The 23,362-nt window shown below is 36.8% G+C and overlaps 1 protein-coding gene across 7 annotated transcripts in view; it reads right to left on the bottom strand.

Annotated features, from left to right (window-relative positions):
* LOC123010786 (homeobox protein prospero) overlaps nucleotides 1-23,362 on the bottom strand; it is a 72,778-nt gene that overhangs the window by 10,606 nt on the left and 38,810 nt on the right. For 4 of the 7 annotated variants that reach the window (XM_044407903.1, XM_044407901.1, XM_044407904.1 and 1 more), the window contains exons 2-4: nucleotides 23,074-23,127; nucleotides 528-2,671; nucleotides 196-468 (exon numbers count right to left, since the gene is read on the bottom strand). In XM_044407903.1, coding sequence (XP_044263838.1) covers nucleotides 196-468; nucleotides 528-2,591 — 2,337 coding nt within the window. In that variant the 5' untranslated portion in view covers nucleotides 2,592-2,671; nucleotides 23,074-23,127. The remainder of the gene's footprint in view (nucleotides 1-195; nucleotides 469-527; nucleotides 2,672-23,073; nucleotides 23,128-23,362) is intronic. The other 3 variants (XM_044407906.1, XM_044407907.1, XM_044407905.1) reach the window with 2 other exon arrangements.

The raw sequence follows: 23,362 nt of genomic DNA, 5'->3' as shown, positions 1-23,362 counted from the left end.
CAAAAATAAGCGTAGCCATCTATGTACTGAATTCTTCCGTTCTGATTTCGATCAAGAATAAAATGGATTAAATCATAGGGATTCTCGTAGTATTTAATCGCGAGTGTTATTATACTTGAGTCGGAGGGGAAAGGTCTAAAAGAAGACCTTCAAAAACCCATACGATTTAAATTACGAGAATAAAAAAATACGTACATGGTGGTTACTAAGATTTTTACTAAAATCTTTGCATAAAAAGGATATAGTAGGCTGCATTCCATCATAGGTGATGTCCCCTGAGTTACAATCTGAATTTCTATCGCCGTTGTCCATGTTCATGCCCCCGGACGGCGCCCTTAGCTGTCCGTAGTCGGGAGAGCCCCCATGTTGGGCCGCAGCCAGGAGAGCGGGGTGCAAAAGCGTCGGGGGGTGGTGAATTGGAGGCGATTCTCGCTCGATTTTGTGCATGCGAGGTGGTGATGACGATGCCTGCAACCCCAAGTAATAATCACATTGTTCCTGAAATGAAAACAAATTCAATCACAAACCTGCATCGCCATGTGGTGTCCGTGACTTGGTCCATGAAAGAAGGGGCTATAGGGCGAGAAGACCTGAGATTCGTGCAATCCGGGGTTGGGAATCGCCACCGAGGTCGGAAGGGAGACGGGCAACATCGGCGGCGGCTGGTGATATGGGGGCGGTCGTGGAGAACTGCACGTGTTGGGCTCCATGGCGGCGGGAGACATGCCGATGCCGTCCTGGCCGAGGATGCGACTGACCGTTCTGGGCGTGATCCTCGTGTCCGTCACCTTGTGCCTCTTTTTCTTAGGAGTTACTACGAGGCTGAGTGCTTCGTTCTGCTCGGGGTTTTCTTGCTTGGAAACACAAAATGGATGTGACATTCCAAAAAGAGGAGCTTGGCTTATTGCCGGGGGTTTCGGGGGCTGGAACATCGGAGGCCTTATTTGGAGGTCGTTGGGTTTCTGCATGTTGTTCATATGAACGGGCATCATCTGAGGGCAACCGCTCGTGCCGTTCACCATCTGGCTGTTGGGTGGCGGCGGCGGCGCTTGTGGCCGTTCTACTACTTTGGTCCGCGGCGATTTCCTGTCAAGTAATTGCGAGGCCATCATCAAGTCTTTGTTGAGTTGTTCGGCGGCAGTCGCCGCCTCCGTCTGTTTACATCTCCGTTGATGAACGAACCTTGATAGTATCGAGTCAATCAAATTTGAAAGAGATGATGTGATTTCGGATTTAAGAGCGTCGGCGAGGCCTTCCAAGTCCGTACCGGTCGGTGTCATGTTTCTCATAATATGTAGTCTGTCTGCTATATTTTCGGGTTTTTGCGATGGATGATGAGACTGATGTTGGGATTGTTGGATTGATGATTCGCTGTTCATTGCTGCTACCGCTGCTTCTTTAGCCAAACGGGCTTCCTGCTCCATTAGGAATTTGTGGCTCACGCCCAAGTACATGGCGGCGGCACTGCTCATGTGCTGGTGATCATGATGTAACATGCCATTATGGAAAGGAGGTCCTTGAGGGCTTATTTTAAGTTTGCTCACCTGTTGTGCTAAGCTTGGCGTCGATTGATTAGGGGTATTACTTGTGGTTATGGGCGAAGGAGGCGCTGATCGTTTACTGTTTTCACTATCACTGGGTATTTCTTCAATTTCTTGACTTTCTTCAGACCCTTGTTCAACGCGCGTACACAATTGCATGTATTTTTGCTGCATTTCTGCCAACTGTTCTTGCATCGTTCTTAGCTGTGATTTGAGTAGATTTTTTTCGACGCGTTTTTGTCTGATTGGTTCCGCACTTTCATCTTCTTCGTCATCAATATACCGTTCAGCGTTACTGTCATGTTGTTGGGGTTGGTAGAGCTTTCGTTTTTTGCAGCCGTTAACTTGTGGAGGCGCCGGACTTGACCGCATACCTGAGACAATATTTTCGACTCGAGCTTTCTTAGCATCTTCTGGTTTGGCCGGACTCGAGGGTTCTACCTTGGGCGAGGGCAGCGACTCGGTCTCCATGCCATTGAGGGCCTCTTCCATGAGTTCGGCCTGCTGTCGGTCGCCGACTCCCGCCTCGGCGAGGCACTCTTTCATCGCGGCAGCGGCTTCGACGTCGTTGCGTTCTGGTTCCGCCTTGGGTTCGTTGTTGTTGTTGTTTATGATGTGGTCCTGGCCGTTGCGCATGTCGTGTTCCAAGGCCAAAAGCTCGTGCTTTCGGCCCTGCAGGATGTCCCGGAGCATGTGATGGGCCAGTTGTTCACCCGAGGGCGGGCTGCCGTCGCACCGGATCACCGAGTCGAACTTGCCCTCTTCGCCACTTTCGCCGCTCTCGGCCTTCTGCCGTCCCAGCAGCTCGTTGAGCATCTTTGCGGGTGCAAACCCCGGTCCGAACAGACCGAACTGCTGCTGTTGGGTGAAAATTGCGCCGTACAGATTGTTACCGCCACCGAGAAAAGTCGGACGCGAACTGAAATTCGGAATCGACGAGTAGGAGTTACGCGGCTCACCGGCGTCTACACGCTGTCTAGTTCTTTTGGTTTTCTTCAGGAGCTTATCTGTGTACAAACCGAATTCAGTCTCCTCCTCCGATGACATCATAAGTTCCAGCGTTATTGGTCGTTCTGTGCCCCCCTCCAGATAGTCGTCCCCACTTTAAGAATAGTCGCCCATGTCAATACCTGCAAGGGAGAAATCGACCTCAGTAAAGCTTCACGGTTGCTCGAGAAAGAGGGGCTCTAGCACCTGCGGACGCGGAACAACTGTTGATCTGCCACCGATGAGCACGAGCCCGTCTTCCACAGCTGCACGATTTGCTTCCACATTAAAATTGACCAAATAAACATTCCTTTCTTTTTCCAATCATAATAATTTTATACTTTCAAAGCATACCGTTATTCCAATATCAATACTACCTAATCTAAATTTCCACAAAAAAGCGGCCTGGTTATTTCATTTTTGCCATTATTCGAATTTAATTAACGTCATTATTTTCAACCTGTAAAAAGAACTCTGCTTATACATCTCCCATTTTGCTATTTTAATTATTTATTATGATTAACCTTTCAGGGTTTAGAAGCAAACAATAGCCTTTGAAGCCGAACAAAGATTGAAACTGTTGGCGTAAACATCATTATTACGTATGTATATGTATATAATTTTTTTAGATAAGGATATAATTTAGCCTGATAAGACAACGAAGCGACAGATGGTAAAATATTGTGAGAATTTCCAGTAAAGTACACTCCAAGGGCCATATGGCACCGCCTATGCGTTCTCGACGTAAAGACGAGCAGCAGATAACAATAGTGAAAAGCACCGGGGTGTCCTGTCAGATAATCGTCCTCATTCCCCACACTCAAACGAATTATTCAAAAGCTAATGGTTTTATACGAATGGTATAAAGTGTTAGCAAACATTGTTAAAATGACTAAAATTGAAAAACAATTCAATCTTCAAAAACAGTAAAAACAATAAAATTCAAATCTCTAATACGCTTTGCCAACATTTAAAAATTTGAATATATTATAACAGAGCAAAATGATCAACAAACGCTCTTCATTTTGCATAATAGATCAAGTAACAGTATAGTCATGTACTATAAATAGATTAACTTAAAGTTTCATTCAAGAGGTAAAGAAACACTTACCGAAAATAATAAAAAAATAAAATGCCACACCAACGGTGTGTCATTTTTAAATGCAATATTTAAACAGTTATTGAGATAATAAAACCCACATTTATTACAATGTTATATTTAAAATCAATTGCTAAATGCATCAGATAATGAAAGCCCAGTAGTGTTGTTAATTGTTTAGTTTTATTGGAGTTTTAGTGTACACGCTAATTAATTTGAAGAAATAGAAATAAAATGTTTATTATTTTAAACACCAATATAAAATTTTGTTTTGAAAAAATGGTAAAATAGCAAAATGGAAACTAATTCAAAATTGTAACGGGCTTTACAAACATCACATGCAGCGTTCGTATAGCTGCACCGCTGATGAAATCACCCAAGGCACGGTACTCTATACATTTTCATCCATCAGTTTTTTCTTCGATTGATTTTAATCTACAATTTTTAATTTGCGTTTTTGCATTTACCATGATGATTATTGATGACTTTAAATGTGGAAAAGAATCCGATGTACATATATTTAAAAAAAAAACGTTTTTGCCTGTTTTTAACTAATGTCAGTTTCAGGCCCTAGTCTTGATGATGATTTTGGTTTCAATTAGCTCTTGCATTTCATTTAAAGCGGCAGTGTCAATTTTTTGAAACCTGTCATTGTTTACTGAAAGCACTTACCTCTCTTCGTTTCATTAATTTAAAATATAAACCCTGCAGTGAGTTCATATTAATTAAGAAAAGGCGCAATGAAACCGTGAAGTAGGTATTCGTATTCTTACAAATAGAAACTCGGGGTTAGTTCGTATTTGCGTCTCGTCCCCCTATTCAAACGCATCATCTTAGAGGGCAAAAACAAAAGACCAGACTGCTCAAGTGGGTACTCTCACCGCCCTACTTATTAATATCTAAATATATGTCGTTACTTTCTTGAAAAGGGATGTGTCATTAACACCGCGATGAACGGAACCGGAAACCAATGGACGATCATCGAGCCCATCTCCGGGTTGAAACAACAATGTGGTTACTTGAAGTGTAGTGATTTTTTATTGAATCGGATGTTGGTATAATTTGAACAAAATTCGCTTTTTCTACTTCCGAATGGGTTCGGCCGTTACGACTCAGATGAGGCACGCTTCCAAAGCGTGACAGGAAATTAATGTGGAGCCTCAAAAAAATTAGACGGCTAAGTGGTGTTAACACAATTTGAATTGGTGCCAACCTTACAACGGTATTTGTCACGATAAGCACGTAGGGATACACTACACAAATTAAGGAGTCTTGCTTGTCTTATCGAATTATAACTCGGATTCAGTTTCCGGTTAACATAACTGCTACTTAAGATAATGGCTTTTCTAGAACTCTGGCAACACTGATAATGTTTAGAAGAAAACCTACACGTCTATAACTAACAGTGAACTGTCATCGCCAATTTTCGAGGGAAAACTAGAGACAGGTGGTGCGATACAATTACTAGACAAAAAGTCGAAAGGCAAACCGAATTAAAATATGTAAACAATAAGGTGGCATATGGCGAACTAAGATGAATTTCCGGTCTTGACGTCACAGTCATGTAACGCGACTGCATGAGTATTTCCGGCCGGTCACGCGAAATGAACACCCATCAAGGGAAATTGTTCCCACCGGTGATATACTCTTAATGAATAAGACACATCAGGTGGTGCTCTATGGATTCCAATGAGGAAGTCACCAGTTACATATTTAAATTATCTTATGACTCACACGAATTTCTCACGATCTTACTTTGCGATAGATAGATAGAAAGCTCCCCTCAAATTCATTTTTGACCTAAATAATATTTCTGGAGTTTTTGCCCGAAAACAGAGACCTCAAATATCACAGCAAATGCATTGTATGGTCTAATTTTTATTATTTTTGTAGTAACTACCTACATAATATGCATCTTTTTTCATTCTATATTTTCTTTTGTATGCAAAAGGTAGAAGTTAAGCGTATTTTTCTTAATTTTTCAGTTAAAAACTTATTAAGATTTAATTTAGTATTTAGTCTTTCGTAGTTGGAGTATACAGGCGCCCTAGAAAAAAAATCAAGTAAGATAAGGTACCAGGAACATGGAATAAATGTTCAAAAAATTCTATCTGTCAAAAAATTTTGACATTTATTTTTTGAGTTTTTAGATTTTATTGTCTATTTAATGGTACTGATGATCTTCTATATATTTTTTTTATAATTCTTTAGTAAAGGTACAAAAGTTTTCCAATAAAAGCCACAAATAAAATTAAAAACAGCCCTACAATTTAGGATACAGCTTTCTTGTTTTCTCTTCTAATAGCCTGTAATAAAAAAACTTGGGAAAATAATTTTTACAACAGTAATAAATAGAGTCAAAGTGCAAAATTTAAACACTCATATTTTTAAAGATAGAATTTTTTTTAACATTTTTTCTATGTTCTTGGTACCCCACCTTATATGACGTTTTTCTCTGAGGCGCGAGTTCTGGCGCATCCTGTATAGTTCTCAGTAAACTTGGAATTAAATAAGATGGTATATTTTATTTTTTATTTTTCTTCTTTAAATGCTTATTATATTAATCGTATTTTAAAGTTTCAGATACAATTTTAAAATTATAAAGAATTTTTTATAACTTTGTTTATTTTATAAATATAGGGTTTTCAAATAATTTAATTGTTGGAAGTTGGAAGGAGTTAGAAGTCTGTAATTATTATTATCCTAATGTTTTTTTTGACGCAACAGCTTTTTAAATTTACTACACTTTTACTAGTTCAGATACTACATTTTCTTGTTTTGTATTTTAATTTTTCTCAAAACAGTAGCAAAAAAAAAACTGGTATTTTACCACAAAATCCAGATATGGTTTTAACGAGAATTTCATAAAAACAAGCATCTTTTGTAGTTAGATAGAACACATGACCAACAGCCGTTGTTTACACAAATATATCCGCCTTAGTTTAATTTACATTATAAGAATACCACAACCGCCTTTCTTATCAAATTTCTTTAATTTTCAGCTACTGTCAGTAGTGTGGATTTTCCTCTTCTTTGCAATGTTGAAATTCACGAGATAAGTAGTTATCCGTGTCCTGTTCCATGAATCACGCTGAACTTTCCGTGTAAATCAATTTTAATTCGATGCGTTTAAATATTTTAAAAGTTAAAGTGGACATAATTGTCGTTCGAAATGCTCATTTAATATCCTGCTCGGCTCCGTATGAGAAAGGAACAAATCAAAGTAAACCCTTGCTGAGAAAATAGTGCCTAAAGGAAGTACATAATGAGGAAACTAGGGAGCGAAATAAGGCGGGATTGTGACGAAGACGGAATGATTGTAAGGTTAATTGGTGCTTAAATGTTGAATTAAAATTGGTAATTTGTGCGCTTATAATAAAATGATTACAGCCACAGCTAGGATATTGTTGATTCAGAACCTTGTGATATGTGGGAACCACCCAGATTTTGATATTTTCCAGCGCAAGTGATTATCTAAAAAATGCAAACCGCTGCAGTTATCAAGTCACATGAACCGCATTTACTTAATTAATCAAAAGAATTTTTTTGAGCAGAAAAACACTAAAAGATTGTTTTTGTTGGACATACCTAGGTGTGTAAAGTAAGAATAGTTGTTAGTACCTACAATGTATAGTAGAAATAATTTTTATTTGGATTTAATTACCTTTTTTGATAATATGGCAAACATAAAGGATTTGTGAAAAATATTTGGGTGATAAACTGCAGACACTGACCGGACAAATGGAAAACGTCAACAATGCTTTGTAAATGAAATTAAAAGCAAATTTTCAAAACAATGCAAGCGCATAGTTCAAAAAACATACCAAAAATTGATTTATACACAGTGCAAGAGATTCAGGATAAAAATAGGATTAAAATTTTACGCAACACATATACTAGATCTAATGATTCCTTGTTAATTATGTAGAGAAGTTGATGGACCAGCATATCAGTGTGATTAACTTGATGCATTTCCGGATTGCAATAGTAATTTTTTTATGCATGAGCCCTACAGGGAGGGGAAGTATGTACACCACCAACTCAATAATTCAAAGTGGACGAAGATATGTAAATAGGTGGCATAATAGCGCGATGAACGTGTCGTCGAGGTACGGAAGGAAGGAAACCCTATCTCCGACATTTCTCTAGGAGACATGGTGGTTAAGAGGATGAGGGAACTTGGATATCTCACGGCGATCAAACTCTACTTGAAACTCAACCGTTTCAGCCTTTCGAATGATCATTAAGGTACACAATTCGATATTATAGTGACTCGTTTTTATTCCATCTCCGTTCAATTAAAATTGAATATATCAATGTCACCCAAACTAGAAAAAAATTTATAAAGCAAAACAATAATCCACTTAATATCGGTGAATTAAATAGATCAATACCGACTTCATTTCTTCACGTGCGTATTATAAACTTATTACTTACACATTTGTTTACCAAGCGTTTATATGTAGTTGTCAAACTACTTTGCGTAATGTTAAGTGACTTAAGTTTTGAAATACAAGCGGGAGCGAAATTTACTACGTGACATCGATAAAATGTCTTTGGGTAGAAGGCGTAAATTTGAAATTACCTTGAGGGCCCATAACCACAAGAATATAATAAACATCAAATGTTTTTAAAGCATTTCTTTTTAAAAGTCATTCTAGCACCCCGCTTCAGATTATAAAACGGGCTAATAAAAAAGACACCTCAATACAATAAAAAAGATCACTTCTCTGATATATTACCTACTTGACATTTGTTCGCTGTTATGACACCTCTATAAAGTGGATGAAATCGTCAAAAGTTTACCCCCGATGAAAGCCAAGAAACTCATCCACAAGACACTAATTTAGAAGCACTTTGAGATTGTGGGTATTTTAACAAATGGATTTTACAACAGCCTTGGCATATTTTTTCGTCTTGTTAGTGCGCCTTGGCTATTCACTTTGCATTTAAAAAGAATTCGAGGAGATATGATTAAAAGCCTCAGAAGACGTTAAATACATCCCAGTCTCCCATCCGTGGTGTCGATATCGACAATGAGTTTGTTATCCTGAATAAATCCCTGCTCCACAACTATCATTTTTCCTGCGCCGAAGCGAGAGATGAAGAAATCACATTTTCCACTCGAGATGGTGTACTCTTTACCCCTCGAGCCCCGAAGACCACTCACAACCCTTGCCTTACAGTCTTAACTACGTGATGCAAAGATGTATTGCAATGAAGCTTTCTATACTTTTCGTATTCATAACGGACTTTAAAAAGATGCTGCGGGATCCTTAAATCAAAGACTTTACGTGTGCACAATAAAGTATCCCCACAAGGGGTGATTTAATGGTATTGATATGCAGGGAAACACCCTCCGGGTAAATCAGATGCGTTGCCACCATAAACGCTGTTTCTTTTTGCTCGTCTGCATTTACTGTGGACATTGTTCCCTCCGAAATAGTCACAATTCTGACGGCCACTTAATAAAATGATCTAATAATGGCCCAGTTAGCGTGATGACTTCGCGTCACACATTCACACTTGTCGTTAACTAAACACATCCGCTCTCAGTGGTGAAGAAAACGGAAGAAGCATTTAAGTTTATGTGAATTATTACGCATCGAGTTTCGGGTGGAAATTCTCTAAAGCCGCGACCAGACCTAATTAGTTTTGATGAGTCGAAAGAGATACACACAAACAATTTTCGCAGGAAATTAAATGATAAGTGCTATTATTAATAGACTGGACTCTTTTGTGATTATGGGAGAGTGATGACAAAATCACTGTTCTAAATATAAGCTCGATTTTAAAAGACCCTCAAATGATACAGTGAACACGAAAGAAAATTACAGAATTGTTAACGTCTGATACAAGTTAAGTGAAATGTAACGACCAAATTGTAGGTTTAGAAGGTAGCATTTGATTTTTTTGTCGCTTTATTCATTTAAGCTTGTAAGAAACCTCTAATTTTAGACACGGAACAAGGCGGTTAGGAAATGTGGAAGTATACAGTTTGATTGTATAAAGGTGGAGCGATTAACGGATTAACTTTTTATGGCCCAAAGCTTGTTTCTCTTATTGATTATTTGTAAGTAAACTTTAACTGCTTTAACACAAAACACATTATCACAGAACATGCAAAGATGTTTCTCCGTTTCTACCATAAGTATGATTTGAAAACTAGATTAACCATAAGTCCAAAATAGAATTTTCTTTTAGTAGACACGCAGATAAAATAAATATTATTTTATTAGTAATGATTATTTGAGACACATCCATCGTTGACGATACATATGAATGGTTATTTTGTGGAGTTCTGACTTATACATATCCGTTTTAATGTAAATGTAGTCAATCGCAATGAAATTCTTTTGTGTAGAAAATGTATGTTTTTTTGTTTTTTTCTGACTGTGTAAATGACAGATTCTATTGACGCCATCTAGCAATAATATTGCAGTATACTTTTTCTGTGATTAAAGGTTTAAAAGTGTAAGTTTTGACACTTACAGAGAACAAAAAAAAATGTATATTCTTTATTATTGTATGATTTTACTGCTTATCTTATTAATACTTATTTATAGTTGATATTGAAAAATAAATAATATACTTATTTTATTCCCTATTTTAACAAGTGTTTTGTTCTATAAAATTAGTTATTTAAAATAAAAAACTTTTAAAATAGCACTTTTACGTAAACATCACTTAATTTTTATAATTAAGGAAGTCAGATATTGATTTTTTTTCTGCAGAAATTGAAACTAGATATGTATCTCTAATCAAGTACATACATGGTGGCACAAAATCACAAAAAATCAGTTTAATAACTTCAGATAAACATATCAGCATTTTAAAGGTCTACACATTTCTTATGGAATAAAAAATGTTTATGTTAATATATCTCTTAATTTTCATTTTAGTACTTTGATCCCTCATTTGCTTCTGACCAGATGGTCAGATGACCCCCTCTTACTTTTTGAGTTGCCTATTTTGTCTAATTTAGTAATTGTGGTTGGTACCCAACAATATATGTTCGAGCGTTTACCTTGAAATTTAAGCTACATTTTTTATGAACATTAATTTATCATTTTGACATTGCTTTGATCTATGTAATTCATCCAATTCTTTTTTCTTAATTTTTTTATTGGACACGTTACAGTACTAAAAATGCGAACGGAAAATGTTAGTTGTTATATACAGTGTTTTTCTTTTGGTTTTCCTCTTTTGTCAAATGTATTTCATTATTTCTCAAAACTATTTCTCACCTACGTCGCTTTGACATTAATATACCAAATGAAATAGTTTTGAGTAATAGTAAAATACATTTGACAAATGAGGAAAACCAAAAGAAAAACACTAATAAATAATAGAAAAATGAAAAAATACTACCTACAGGATTTTTGATAATCCAAAAATGTTTAATTTAGATATATTTAAATTTAGCTACAAATGTATGAAATACTAATTTCAAAATATTTGTTTTCGGGTGGAAAAAAAATTCTTGGCACAATACAATTTTAAAAACAACAAAAAAATTATTCTTTTAATTTATTTATTTGTGTAAAATGAAATTTTTTTTTTTGTTAGTTATCTTGTCTCTATCTAATGATGACATACACACAGAGTAAAATGGCTTATTATTAAGTAAAATCGATTAAGCGCATTTTGGAGCATAATCTTGTGGTGCAATTTAAGAAAGATGCAGTAAATGCAAGGGTAGGTTGTTGACGACTTGAGACCAAGACCATTGATTCACCGGCACACGGAAGGGAACAGCCGAGATCAATACAACCTCGTGGTAGCCGTGTCGTGGTGTGAGGTAGGTTAGGGAAGCAGCCTTCCGTTGCTTACTTATTCGCTGCACTCTGCTGCAGTCTTTGCTTCCTTCACTTCCCCTTTGCCCTAAGCAGGGCAGCGGTCTTAGATCGGGCCCTTGAGCGTCGCGACGGATGCTTCACCCCACACCTGTCGCATTTTCAACAAAAAACGGAAACAGCACACAAATACAGATCATGCTTGATCGATCAAATGCATTAAGACGGTGAATTGCCAAATCATCGCTATCTCGTTTCCTTTGATTAGGGTTGAATGACTAGGGCTTTCTCAAGACATATGTGCTAAATTTAGTGGAGTGGAGATCAAAACTGTTTTTCATTGCGCTGCTGTACATATGCTAATTAGAAAGAGGATGTGTAGCTAAAGGCAAAAAGAGCATTCGCTATTTGGTTTACTTTTTTTGTAAATAAAACAAGCCAAGGGTCAGTATATTCACTCGACCCGGAAAAAAGTTTAGTAGCTCTTTTTCACGCTTGATGACTACTCTCTTTTGCTCTCCATATACAGGAAAATCGATGCTGTTAAACTTGTTAAAGATAGAGTCCAGCGAGCTTTTTAATAATCTTAATCGGGTGCTGAAAACAGCAGTTTTTCGTAAATCCTTCCATTTGGAGTGCATCCTTGGCTAATAATGTTGAACCTCTAACAAAGCCACGGAAAAGAACGATATTTACCCACATGCAGTAGCTTATGAGCTCTCAAGGTATCGATTGTCGTATTATTAACTATTTCAGATTGCACTTGCATATTCATCAAATTGACAAACGCTGTAACTGCGACTACAAACTTAAACCAAATAACCGAAAAAGAGCATTCGTCTGTGTTGCAAAAATTGAAAAGAAACCCTTGTTATATAACACAAAGCTTTTTGTTACAATTTGTCTGTAATTGATCCAATGGTAGGTAATAAATTAAAAGCACACCGTTGTGTAAATAAGACATCTGTACTGTCTTGCACTACAAGAATTACAAAATGCAGCAGTAAATCTTTTTGTCAGTGAGCCCAGCTTGAGGTTTACCGGTGTTCATGCCTTTATGTCCCACTTGCGGTGTTTAAGTGGCAAATTAAGGTAATTTCCTCTAGTAAAAGCACCGGAAGTTGTTGTAAGCAACCATGTAACTTTTCTCCGTTTGTATTCATTATTTCGTGCAAATTTTAGACAGGTGAGAGAGCCCATCTTAAGACACATTATAAAGCTTTTACGATATGGTTTATGGGCAAGATTCTCGAAAAACCAGGTGGTAGGCGTGATGTTTAAACTTGAAAATTTCAAGGCCCCAAATAAAGTTCTTTTGTATCTAAAAGGAAAATAAATAGGAAACGTGAGGTTGATTTCAATGAGGCATCTTAGTTGTGCAATGATATCCGTTTATGGGGCTGCTTTCAGTATCCGGAAGGGCGATATCGACACAAAATTAGTCATAAAATGCATTATTATATGTATTTTTTTGCACGTAGGGCGTACATTTGATTCAAAACGGTTGCACTGTTTGTTACAAAATTGCCTTAATAAATTAATAATACAGTTGCCCTGTTGTTTAGATGTAAATAATTTAAATTCAAAATAAACTCATGACAAGATATTGCGGTACAAGTAAACTTTGGAATAACAAACCCCTACTGGCTACTTTATAATTTTTTATGTTTCTCACTCTGACGTGTATCTAATAATAACATATATTATGCTCGCGACCTAGTAGATAAGTTTATTGATCAATGAATATAAAAAATTGATATAAACAAGGTTTCAAAAATTTTCTTGATTGAAGTTTTATAAAAAAAATGGCATTACATTTTTAATAAATAATAAAACTCTTGTTGTGAATTAAGATATGCAGATGTGAACCCACTCTACGAGAATTGAAGTTTTGTACCTGCGTATTGGCAAGTATATTTTTAATTTAATTAATGTCAATAATGTATAAAAGTGTTAAACTCAATTTTTTGATCATCATATATGTATTTATAATTTAAAAATAAAGCTATTCTTTATGTTTTTATGACTACGTAAACAAAATAATGTAAAATAGACTTCTGGTCAAAATTTATTTAAAAAGCAATAACTGTTGTTGGAATTTAAATGTTGAATATGCAAATTTCGACTGAGCAAGCAAAAATGTCAACATAGGTTTGTTGTTTAAAGTTGCCCTTCCATTTGAATCCAAATTTAAAAATTGTGTTTATCAAAGGGGTGTGCAGCGTTGCTACCCTTTCCGGCGACCTGTCCAAGATGGGGGATGATTTTGCATCCGGTGATATTCGGATGCATGGCCATTATTCGTTTTAATTTGGCACTTTTAGCGTTCTGGCCTGCCGAATGAAAAATAAACAATCCACACCCGAAAACAGCTCTCGCTCCAGGTGAAGCCGCGTTTTCCGGCGATTAGATGTCGGCGCGGCCACCCCCGTCGCAGGGATGATCCGGGATGCGTCCGTTGTTAATCTACGCATTTTTCGCGGTAACCGCTGCAAATTAGCCGAGGATGAGGAAAGGCAGGAGTCGGGGCGCATGTGCTAGCGCCCGATTTAAAGCGGCAATGAGGGAATCAAAGAGCGTACTTTTGAAACGATGACCGCTCGTTCGATCGATGTTTTATAAAGCGAAGCTGTGGCCACACCCAGGGCTAATTGAATGATGCCTGCACCAGACTTGCATGTAATTTTATGTGTGCGGGCGATTTTTGCACGCTGCTGCCGGACGATGGCCGCCAACTTTGCTCCTGCTGGTCGATACCCGGCCGCGACATCCATCAACGGCTCTGTCAAAATTCACTACAATATGTGCAGACACAACGATTGCATTTCATATGAACGCCCGAATATTTTATCACCTGCTCGATACCCCGGATTCCAAGGCCCAACTAGCCCGGAAATTTATTAATTCATTTGTTTCGTTACCACGAGACAGCACAAAAATTTATCTGCGGAACCAATCCACCCAAGATAACATAATTCAATCACTTTACTCTGATTCCCAATCAAATTACAACCAATAATACATCGAATCCGGAGGAATTTCACGCAGCTTCCACAATCATCAAAAAAAAATGAAAACAGCCTTCAGTGTAATCGTTAGACTGGTTTTTTAGTACACCTATCTCAATCTTTAATCAGTTTAAAATGAATTAAATTAAGTTAAATAAGTGATCATACTAATTATTGCATTTAATTTAAAGACGGTGTAATAATCATAATTTCTAATGATTAAAATATTTCTAATAATAAAAACGAAAAACGTTTTTCTACTCGTCTACCGCGCGAGAGTGTTCGGGTTGATAGTTTTCTACCTAAAAAGTGCAACCCTCATCTTCGCTGTGGCATATACCTGGTTGAATATTTGACGTGGCCAACGACCTGACTTTTTGCCGTTACTTAATTATTTACGCCGTCATTTGAAATATTCACCATATGTTTCATTTGGGGGAGGTGGCAAAGCATAGTAGAGGAACGCCGATAGTTGAAAAGTAATAAAGATGATTGCAGTTCGTTACTTGGACTCCAACCCAGCATTTTGATACTAATTAGTCTTAGACATATGACAGGCAGTTTGTAGTCTATTGGACATAGAACCTCGTTAATAAGCACGCGATTTAAATGGGTCTGTACCAAGTCACACACCGTTCCTTTTCTTACATATCCAAAGTCATAAGCAGACTTTGATCAAATTTTCGCATTTATTACTAGGTGAGGGTTTGAAAAATGGTTATGGTGATGTATTCACTTATTATATTATTTTGGTGAAAAATCGAGAAGGGTTCCTACCCTTCCAACCCCTTAGTTTTCGACAAAAGATATTATTTGCAGATGCAAAACCAAGGTGTTTTGCAAGCAGATGTATTTCGTCTTGTAAACACCATCCTCCACCTTCACCCTTTCTTCAAATAGTTGAAAATGTAACAACCAGATTCAGATTTACCTGCAGATTCTCGAAACCTCAAGAATATAATAGTACAAAAGAGACTTGGTAGGTCTTTGACCTGAAAGATTTGCACCTTAAGAAAAGGGTTCACTTCAACCATAACACCGACAGATGCAAAATGACGTCACGTACTTGCCTACCCTCGTGCAATATCGCGATTACATCACAATAAACGTATTTTTAATATGTATCAGTGTGTAATTTTTATATGAATGAACGCAGGGGTGAAATTAGGTTATATTTTAATTAATATCGACGATCAACAGGTCTTGTTCGATAACGTTTTTATTTTGCTAGGTAATTTACAACCGATTTAATATAGGCGAGCACCATTTGTCAATTTATATTATTTAAAATATTTTCATCAATATGTATCACTTTAAAAATGAATTTTATTTTTATTTCATCGCTTTATATTTGTTATTTAATGCCAACACCGGTCGGAATTTTATACACATTGTGTTTCACTTTTAATTTTTATTGATTGAATTTATTGGGACGTAAACTCTTATACTCTCTCAAGATTTTTCAAGCAATTAAGTTATTTATTTTTGGTAAGTGTAATTTATGGTTCCATTGATGAACCACGAGCCAAACCGATGAAATTATACACCGGCCGATTGTATAGTACCAGTGACCTAGTCATCTAACACAAAGCACCCTATTCCCTAACCTACAAACCCTCGATGCATCAAATCCACCCTTAGACTTAGATGGTCGTAATAAAATCCAGTCAGCCAGCACGAGCTAAACAAGTAAGAATTATGGAGGGGCGAAAAATTGAAGTAATAAGGGGAAGAAGGGTAGGTTATGTAGTTTCTATTTATTTGAAGGGTGCCGTCTTTGTTATGCAGCCTGGAGAATAAGTCAGCTGGCTGCAGAAATGAGAAGGGCTCTTCCAGTGCAGCTGCCCTGTCATTCTGCCAAACAGGGGCGTCCCCAAAAATTACGTTTTTTAAACAAAAAATATGAAACAAACATAAAAAGTTTGATACGTCTGTCGTAACAAAAACAAGAAACTTTGTTTTCTTTTACTCATGTGATTAATTTTCAAGATCTACAGTTAGAAACGCATTAATATTTTTTTAAGTTTTTCTATATCTATCTACAGGGTGTTTATGAATGAAGGAAAATTATTTTAGTACGCCCATGCCTCCCGTTTACACTTTTATCTGCACTTCTCTCGACTAAATACAATCTAGCAAGCGCGTGTCAGGCACGGGCCCTGTTTTTTGACCCTCCTTGAACAAAAGAAAGTCGGCCCCCTTGTCGGAGCTCACTACGATCTCGACAAATAATAATAGTACACCGGGCCGCGGCGTAATCTTAATGCTCTTTGTCATGCAAATAATCGACGCGAACATCTGCCGGTCGCTTTATTACGTCACGTGAGCGTCTCAAGTGATGCGTTCAATTGTGACGTCACATGTAAGAAAACGGTCTCAAGGTTGTGAGACGTCCGCTGACGTCACATATTAGGTTTCTCGCTCTGTTTCCTTACCGGCGATTCGCTCCGGGAGACACGTGATTTCCAAGCCTACTCGATCAAGTCTAAGAATTTCATTCATGTAGCACGCCGTGATTTGACCGGAAAATTTTTCCTGCGCCCGGACACACGCAAACGTTATCTTCGAACAATTATTAGCGCAATTACAACGCTGAATATTTAATGGCGTTTATTATTTTCTCTGGTCACATAAGTCACGCTTTTTCTATCAAAATTCCGTGCACGGAATAAAATCAATTATTAATAGGGCGCACAAAAGTGATAAGCATCGACGCCTTGCATGGGGCGAAGGTGTTTAGGTGTTTTCCCATGTCTCGCAGGAGTATCGTGCAATGATAGGCGACCGTACATTATGAATACACGCCACCGGAACCGCTCATTGTGCTCACTACTTACCCACTTCCGCCAAGCACCGCGTTTCCGCCGAACAACTTCCGTTGTTTCCTTACGACACGGCACCCTTAGACAGGTGCGATTTTGTTATCACTGCTCAAGGCTCAATCTTATAAGCGCAACTGTTAACAGTTAAGATATCAATCACCCCCACACTATTTAGCAGAAATTGATCCGGTTGTTTAATTCATTAAAAAGCCGGTGATATTCCGAAACACCTACATAATTTACATGTGCTTTAAAAATATAAAAATATTTATTATTGTTGTTTATAGCACCTGTTACCTAGGCAAAATTATAAAAATTTTAAAATTTTAATAACAAATTAGTATGTAATTTGACAAATTACTGAAAGCACAATTCTACATAATATATTATGTATACTATCTTGTTTGTTTGTTCATAAATCGCCGCTTGTTTGCCTTCTTAATGATTCAAGAAAGAAAATAATGAGCAGTTGTGGCCACAGCTGTAACCTTATTTTCAAGACGTTTAATAATTGAAAGGCTAATAACGTCTTATTAGGGGCGCCGAGTCGAGAAAGCTAATGGTGGGCCATTACTCCTTGTTCGCCGTTTAAACAACTTAAGAAATCATGAAGTATCCACCTGTTGCGCATTCTTCCTCGGGATTTTCTTATAAGAAACCTTACACCCCGAGAAGCAACAGTTGGCTTCTAACTTATTCGCTTCCTTGATAAATCTTTAGGAAGTTCCGACTAAGTTCCTTATTAAATATTCAGAGAGAAAAATTATTACTGCTGTCAAAATTTTTGTCATTATTTATGTAAATTGAAGGTAAAAGGGTTAGCGATGATCGTCAAACTGTCGTCCCATCTGTCTCATTTTTTTGAATAATTTATAAAGTCGAAACATTACGCGAGCTTTAAAGAAACACCGACTGTATACAGGTGTGACAGATAAGCACAAAAGATAAACACCTTGGGAGGAGGCCCCCATTCATACAAAGGTCTAGAGAAAACCTGCATGGACGACTGGAGCGGTTTGTAAAGATTAGCAGGTGGTTGTGTAAGGCGACCCCTCAAGAGTGACGTCTTGAGTGACGTCACTGAGCCACCTGTATTTTTAAAGTTCTGGTATTGCGAGTCCGTCGGGATTAATTAAATTGAAGTTTAAGACTCGCTCTTTAACTTGTAATTGTATCTTCTTGATTAATTCAGGGAAATAGCTTGCGAATCGAACAATTCTCAAGTTATAAAGTAATTTATCTCGGACATGGTTTAATTAGTTAAGAAACTTTCCAGAGGGCGACTGTAATTAATTTTGGAAAAAATCCTTTTTTGCCAAGTTATGTGAGGGGTCTTGGAGTGATGATGCGGTAAGTCGAAGTGTCGCAAACTTTGTCAATATCGCGTTTCTCTAAACTTGGCCTTTGTAATCCTTGAGGAATCTCTACCATTGTAGACTGATCCTAGAACGATAGTCTGTACCTACTTATTTGCACTTGACGTGGTTATTATAATGGCCGAGATTAATCACAACACTGATCCACTTAACTATCTTAATAAATTCTGCAATAATTTGGTAAACTTGTTAAATTGTTCTGTATGTGGGCCCTTGTAAAAAGTGACACAAGCGCCCTCTCGAGAATATCGCGGCAAAGCTCGGAACCAGTCGAGTGCTCGTCAGCGATAATAACCACAAGTAGCTCACACATGCTTTTATGTCCTTTTTGATGTCAAATGTGTAATTTTCTACAAAATTTATCTCGTTGACTCGACTCGATAGTTAGTAAATATTTAAGCTCATTTAATAAAGAACATTTTTTCCAGTCGTAAATCCACACAGAGGCGAAATCCGGAGGCGGATATGATAGGTGGATTTAAGGATATCCGCTAACTACACGCTCCGAGAAGCATTAGCTAGCCAGGATTCACGCTGTAGAAGTCATCGTGAGATGCGATTAATACATTTGTTGTTATGTCGTTATTGTTATCTAACTTCCCGTCAAATAAATTATCTTAACTCGAACAAATCTGAGATAATTATAAATTTTAATTTTTCAAAGTAACCTCATTAAGTGGGGGAGAACGCAGAATATTGTTTTGTTAACTTCTTCACCTTGCTTCTTATGCTAGTTTTGAGAATAAAGACTTTAAAAATTCTTTTGTGGTTGTTTATTTCTATCTGAGGCTTTTATTTTCTGAAGGAGGGCCTCTAATCGGTCATCATCTTTCACCTGAATAAAAGCCACCGACAAGGGCTCAAGCCCTAAGAAGTGCGGCGTGACATAATAAACGTCCAATTGCTGTGATTGTCGTGTTTTCAAGAGCTTTATCATTCCGAGTATAATGGAATTAAAGCTATCCATGTCTGGAATTTGATCGATCATGGATATTCGATATTTTAGTGGTTTCTTTGCGTATTGACACCCATCATCGATTTAAAAAGACATTCTACACCGCATCTGCTATCTTAGAACTACAATATAAGCGCAATCTGGACAGACAAATGGTACGAGCCAAACAAGATTGAATTACGGAAAAACGCAACTTGGATAAAACGTTTTCAATATGTATCTTTTGCGGTCAAACGGCTCTTTTGTATTTGCTTTTGTGTGGTTGAAAACATTTCCTGGTGTTTTCCGACGTCATAGTTTAATTTGTGACGATAAGGAGTCATGTGGTGGCATATGCGCGTGTAAGAACCACGAAGTAGACATCTGGACGCGGATCAGATCGCCCTTGTTTGTAGACCGTGGCACCGACCAGGTGGTAATTTCTTTTAAGGGGAGGGTTACCTAGCAGATGTGTTTTACCCCTTACGTTACCCCTTACTAGTTTTGCCAATAATGCAGACTTCTTATCGGGTCGTATCGGAACAAGACGCGGCGCCGCAAATTGTGGTTGGTGGAATCAAATTGAATGAGGAAATAAGCCTTTTAAATCTGACAAAAAATAGAGGTGGTTATCTGCTTGATTACACAATTTTTATTTTAGAAAAATTAAACAAAAAACAACAAAATTAATTTTTGAATTTACCGTCAAAATACCTAAATATTTAATGGAATAGACTAATTACCTATTATATCTTATTTTTAAAATCCAAACTATATCTCAATTAATTTTTGTAAACGTTTTAGTTTAATTATTTTAAACAACAATTTTATTCATTAAAAAAAATGAAAAATACCCAAATACTTATACTTATAAATACTATACAATTTAATTAAAAACAAAAAGGTGATCAAAGTTTTTTCCAGAAGAAGAACTGCGATACATTGACTGCAGTGGGAACTATAGCTTATGTGAAGCTAGCGTCATGAATGAAACTTCGGAGGCACAGATCACCCGCTTGAAAATATTTGCTACCTGGTTATATACCTACAGTTAGAAACCGAGCAGTAGTGAGATGTAAGGTGCCAAACAACTACATACATGTTTTAAAATTAAAAATATGTACTTATCCAAATTAAATATTTTAAAAAATTCACTAGCTTTACGAATAAAAATAAAAACTTTATAATGTCTAATTTTTTTAAACGTCATTGTTATACCTACATATTTATAAAATTCAGCAAATACATATTGTTAATATGTATTTTAACAAAGATTAAAAAAAATGATAGCCAAAAATTAAAAAAAATTAAAAAATAAGTAAAAAACCCAATGCAAAAAAGTGTTTAAATTAGTAGTAGTTCTTAATAAAAAAATATTAATGTTACCTATATAGTAATTGTAATATTAACTGAACTTTTGCTTAAAAAAAATTAAATTAATATTATTCTGAATAACATATACGATTTTATCCGCAAACAACTGCTACCTATAATTAGCAAGTAAATGAACAAAGTAATCAGGACGCTACAAGTAATGAAATCATAACAACACATAAATCATAACAACAAACATCACGCGTCAGTATTGGGTTTTGTGTTGCGATTTTTGAAAGAGTTTATTAATTTAACTAGTGCATGACTAGTGCAGTTAGTAGTGCAAAATGTTAAATGCTGATGATTTACATTGTACCTCTCCAGAAATTGCTAAAGCAGCGAAATAACAAAAAAGAAACCACATCGGTAAATGTCAATCATGCAATGGTAAAAGCAAACCGCTTAAGCCGCAATAACAGAATTTTTACTCCGTGGCTGAAAAGTAAAACTTTTACTAGTGACATTTAGTCATAAAAGTGGTCACTTTTGTAAGGTTTGCGAATAAACCAATTTAATCCAATAATTGAGAGAAATTGAATTTGAAACAAAGAAACGACGATAAAGCTTTCGTCATCGCTAGGCAAGCCTGCAAATGAGGTCCTGCGCCCAGTTGTTCGTTTGGTCTCGCATTGAATAAAATAAATGATAGAGGCAATGTAGTTGTAATCAACAAAACAGATCGTAATTTAGCGTCCTTATCTCTTTCCTGTTTATAATTTGCAATTTCTTGCTTTTGTTCATTGAATGATCCGAACATTTTTCCAAGTCCCACTTACAATATATTCAAACAATAATGTCTCCATCCTAGCGTGCTTCCTGTCCGGACAACAGGAAATTTACATCTCTTACCTCAGATTTTAATTAGATTTACAATTACGTACGTCCTAGATTTTTTTTACCCAACCATCATGCATCAATCTGTGTGAATCATGACAAAATAACTTTTCTTTTCTAGTAGGTATCGTCGTGAAAAGGATGATTTGTTTAGGGGAAACACTGTGACGAACGTTGCGGATAAAAGAATTGCCAAGTTCAGCTCGGTCGCGGCATTCATTAGCAACGAGCAATTTTCTATAGAAAAACAGCGATTGTTGTCAAGCGATTTCTGTTGGATTCTCATAATAGCACAGGATCTATACTAGATGGTCAACAGGTCCATAACCTTATTGTCACGGCACGATGCTGCGACGCCATACGCTAATCACTCCCATAATAAAGACAACAAAGTAGAAAATGAGGTTTAGCAATGAGCATGTTATGTAAAAAGATTTGATTCGCGCTTGCTGACTCGTTTCAGGCCAATGAAATTCCACCGGAAACTTGGAAGGTGTGCGCTCGACGAGACAGAGAAGCGAAGACGATACGATAAAGATTCGATTCTGATATAAGTGATATAACGATTGGCTCCAAGAAAATCGTCTGGCATTTTTTGGTTGTTTCATACAAACAAAACTATTGATTTTTCTGGCGGACACGTTATAAAATATAAAAGAAACACATTAAGAATTATCTAACATCTTCATAGTGAGACCACGCCTCGTGTCACGGAAGACTTGTCTCCAATGAAAACTGTATAAGGATTCGCTTTATAAAATGAAGATTGCTGACACTTGTGAAATTTTCAGATTGATTTGACTTTTGGAACCGGCGTCAAAACTCAGATCGGTGCAGTCAAATAGCGTCCATTATTTGGTTTATGACCAATTAGCCTTGAACAGATAAATCTGATTATCGAATTACGATATAATTACATTGATTTGGTTTGTATACGGTCGCAGACACTGATACGCCCGAAATTTAGTAAAATTGTGGTGAATTGAGTGCTAATTAATTGCAAAAATTCCAATTAGGAACAATCGCCATAAGTGCGATAAGCGCGACTTTTTCCGTTTCCTTTATGATGGTACATTATCATTTTTAAAAATGTTAATTTCTTCTACGTTGATTATTCTAATCGAACTCGGCCTACATAAAAGTAGCTTCGCCTCCCCGCGAATTCGCTTAAAAGCCTCTTTGGATTCTGCAAGTTTAATCCTTTACTCTTGAAGGACTTGGTTTGCTTTGAAATTATTCGCTTCCGCGAACTTATTTAAAATTAATCAAAACAGTAAAAAATGAAAAGAAACAAAAACTTACCTTTTATTTCAAAGGGAGGGTTGGTATTGATAAGTTTGATTCCATTTACTTAGTCTGGAAAAGAAACGCAAAATTAGTCATTCCTTCAAACTGATTAAAATATATCGAATTTAGTTCCTCCACCCCCTTGTATAGAATTTCTTGTTTTATCTCGATTTATCTGGAGGATGTTTGAGTCAAATTACTTTCGGCTGAAAACTTGCAGATAGAAAAAACAGATGGCTACGCGTTAAAATAAGTGGTGTTGTTGAACCGAAATGTTTCTTCATCCTCATTTAAATTAGGACAA

The sequence above is a fragment of the Tribolium madens genome, unplaced genomic scaffold (genome assembly GCF_015345945.1).
Source record: "Tribolium madens isolate multiple individuals breed KSU strain unplaced genomic scaffold, Tmad_KSU_1.1 Scaffold_91;HRSCAF=231;Tcas5.2_LG7, whole genome shotgun sequence".
In the NCBI taxonomy this organism is placed as follows: domain Eukaryota; kingdom Metazoa; phylum Arthropoda; class Insecta; order Coleoptera; family Tenebrionidae; genus Tribolium; species Tribolium madens.
This window is presented reverse-complemented; position numbering and strand designations above follow the sequence as displayed.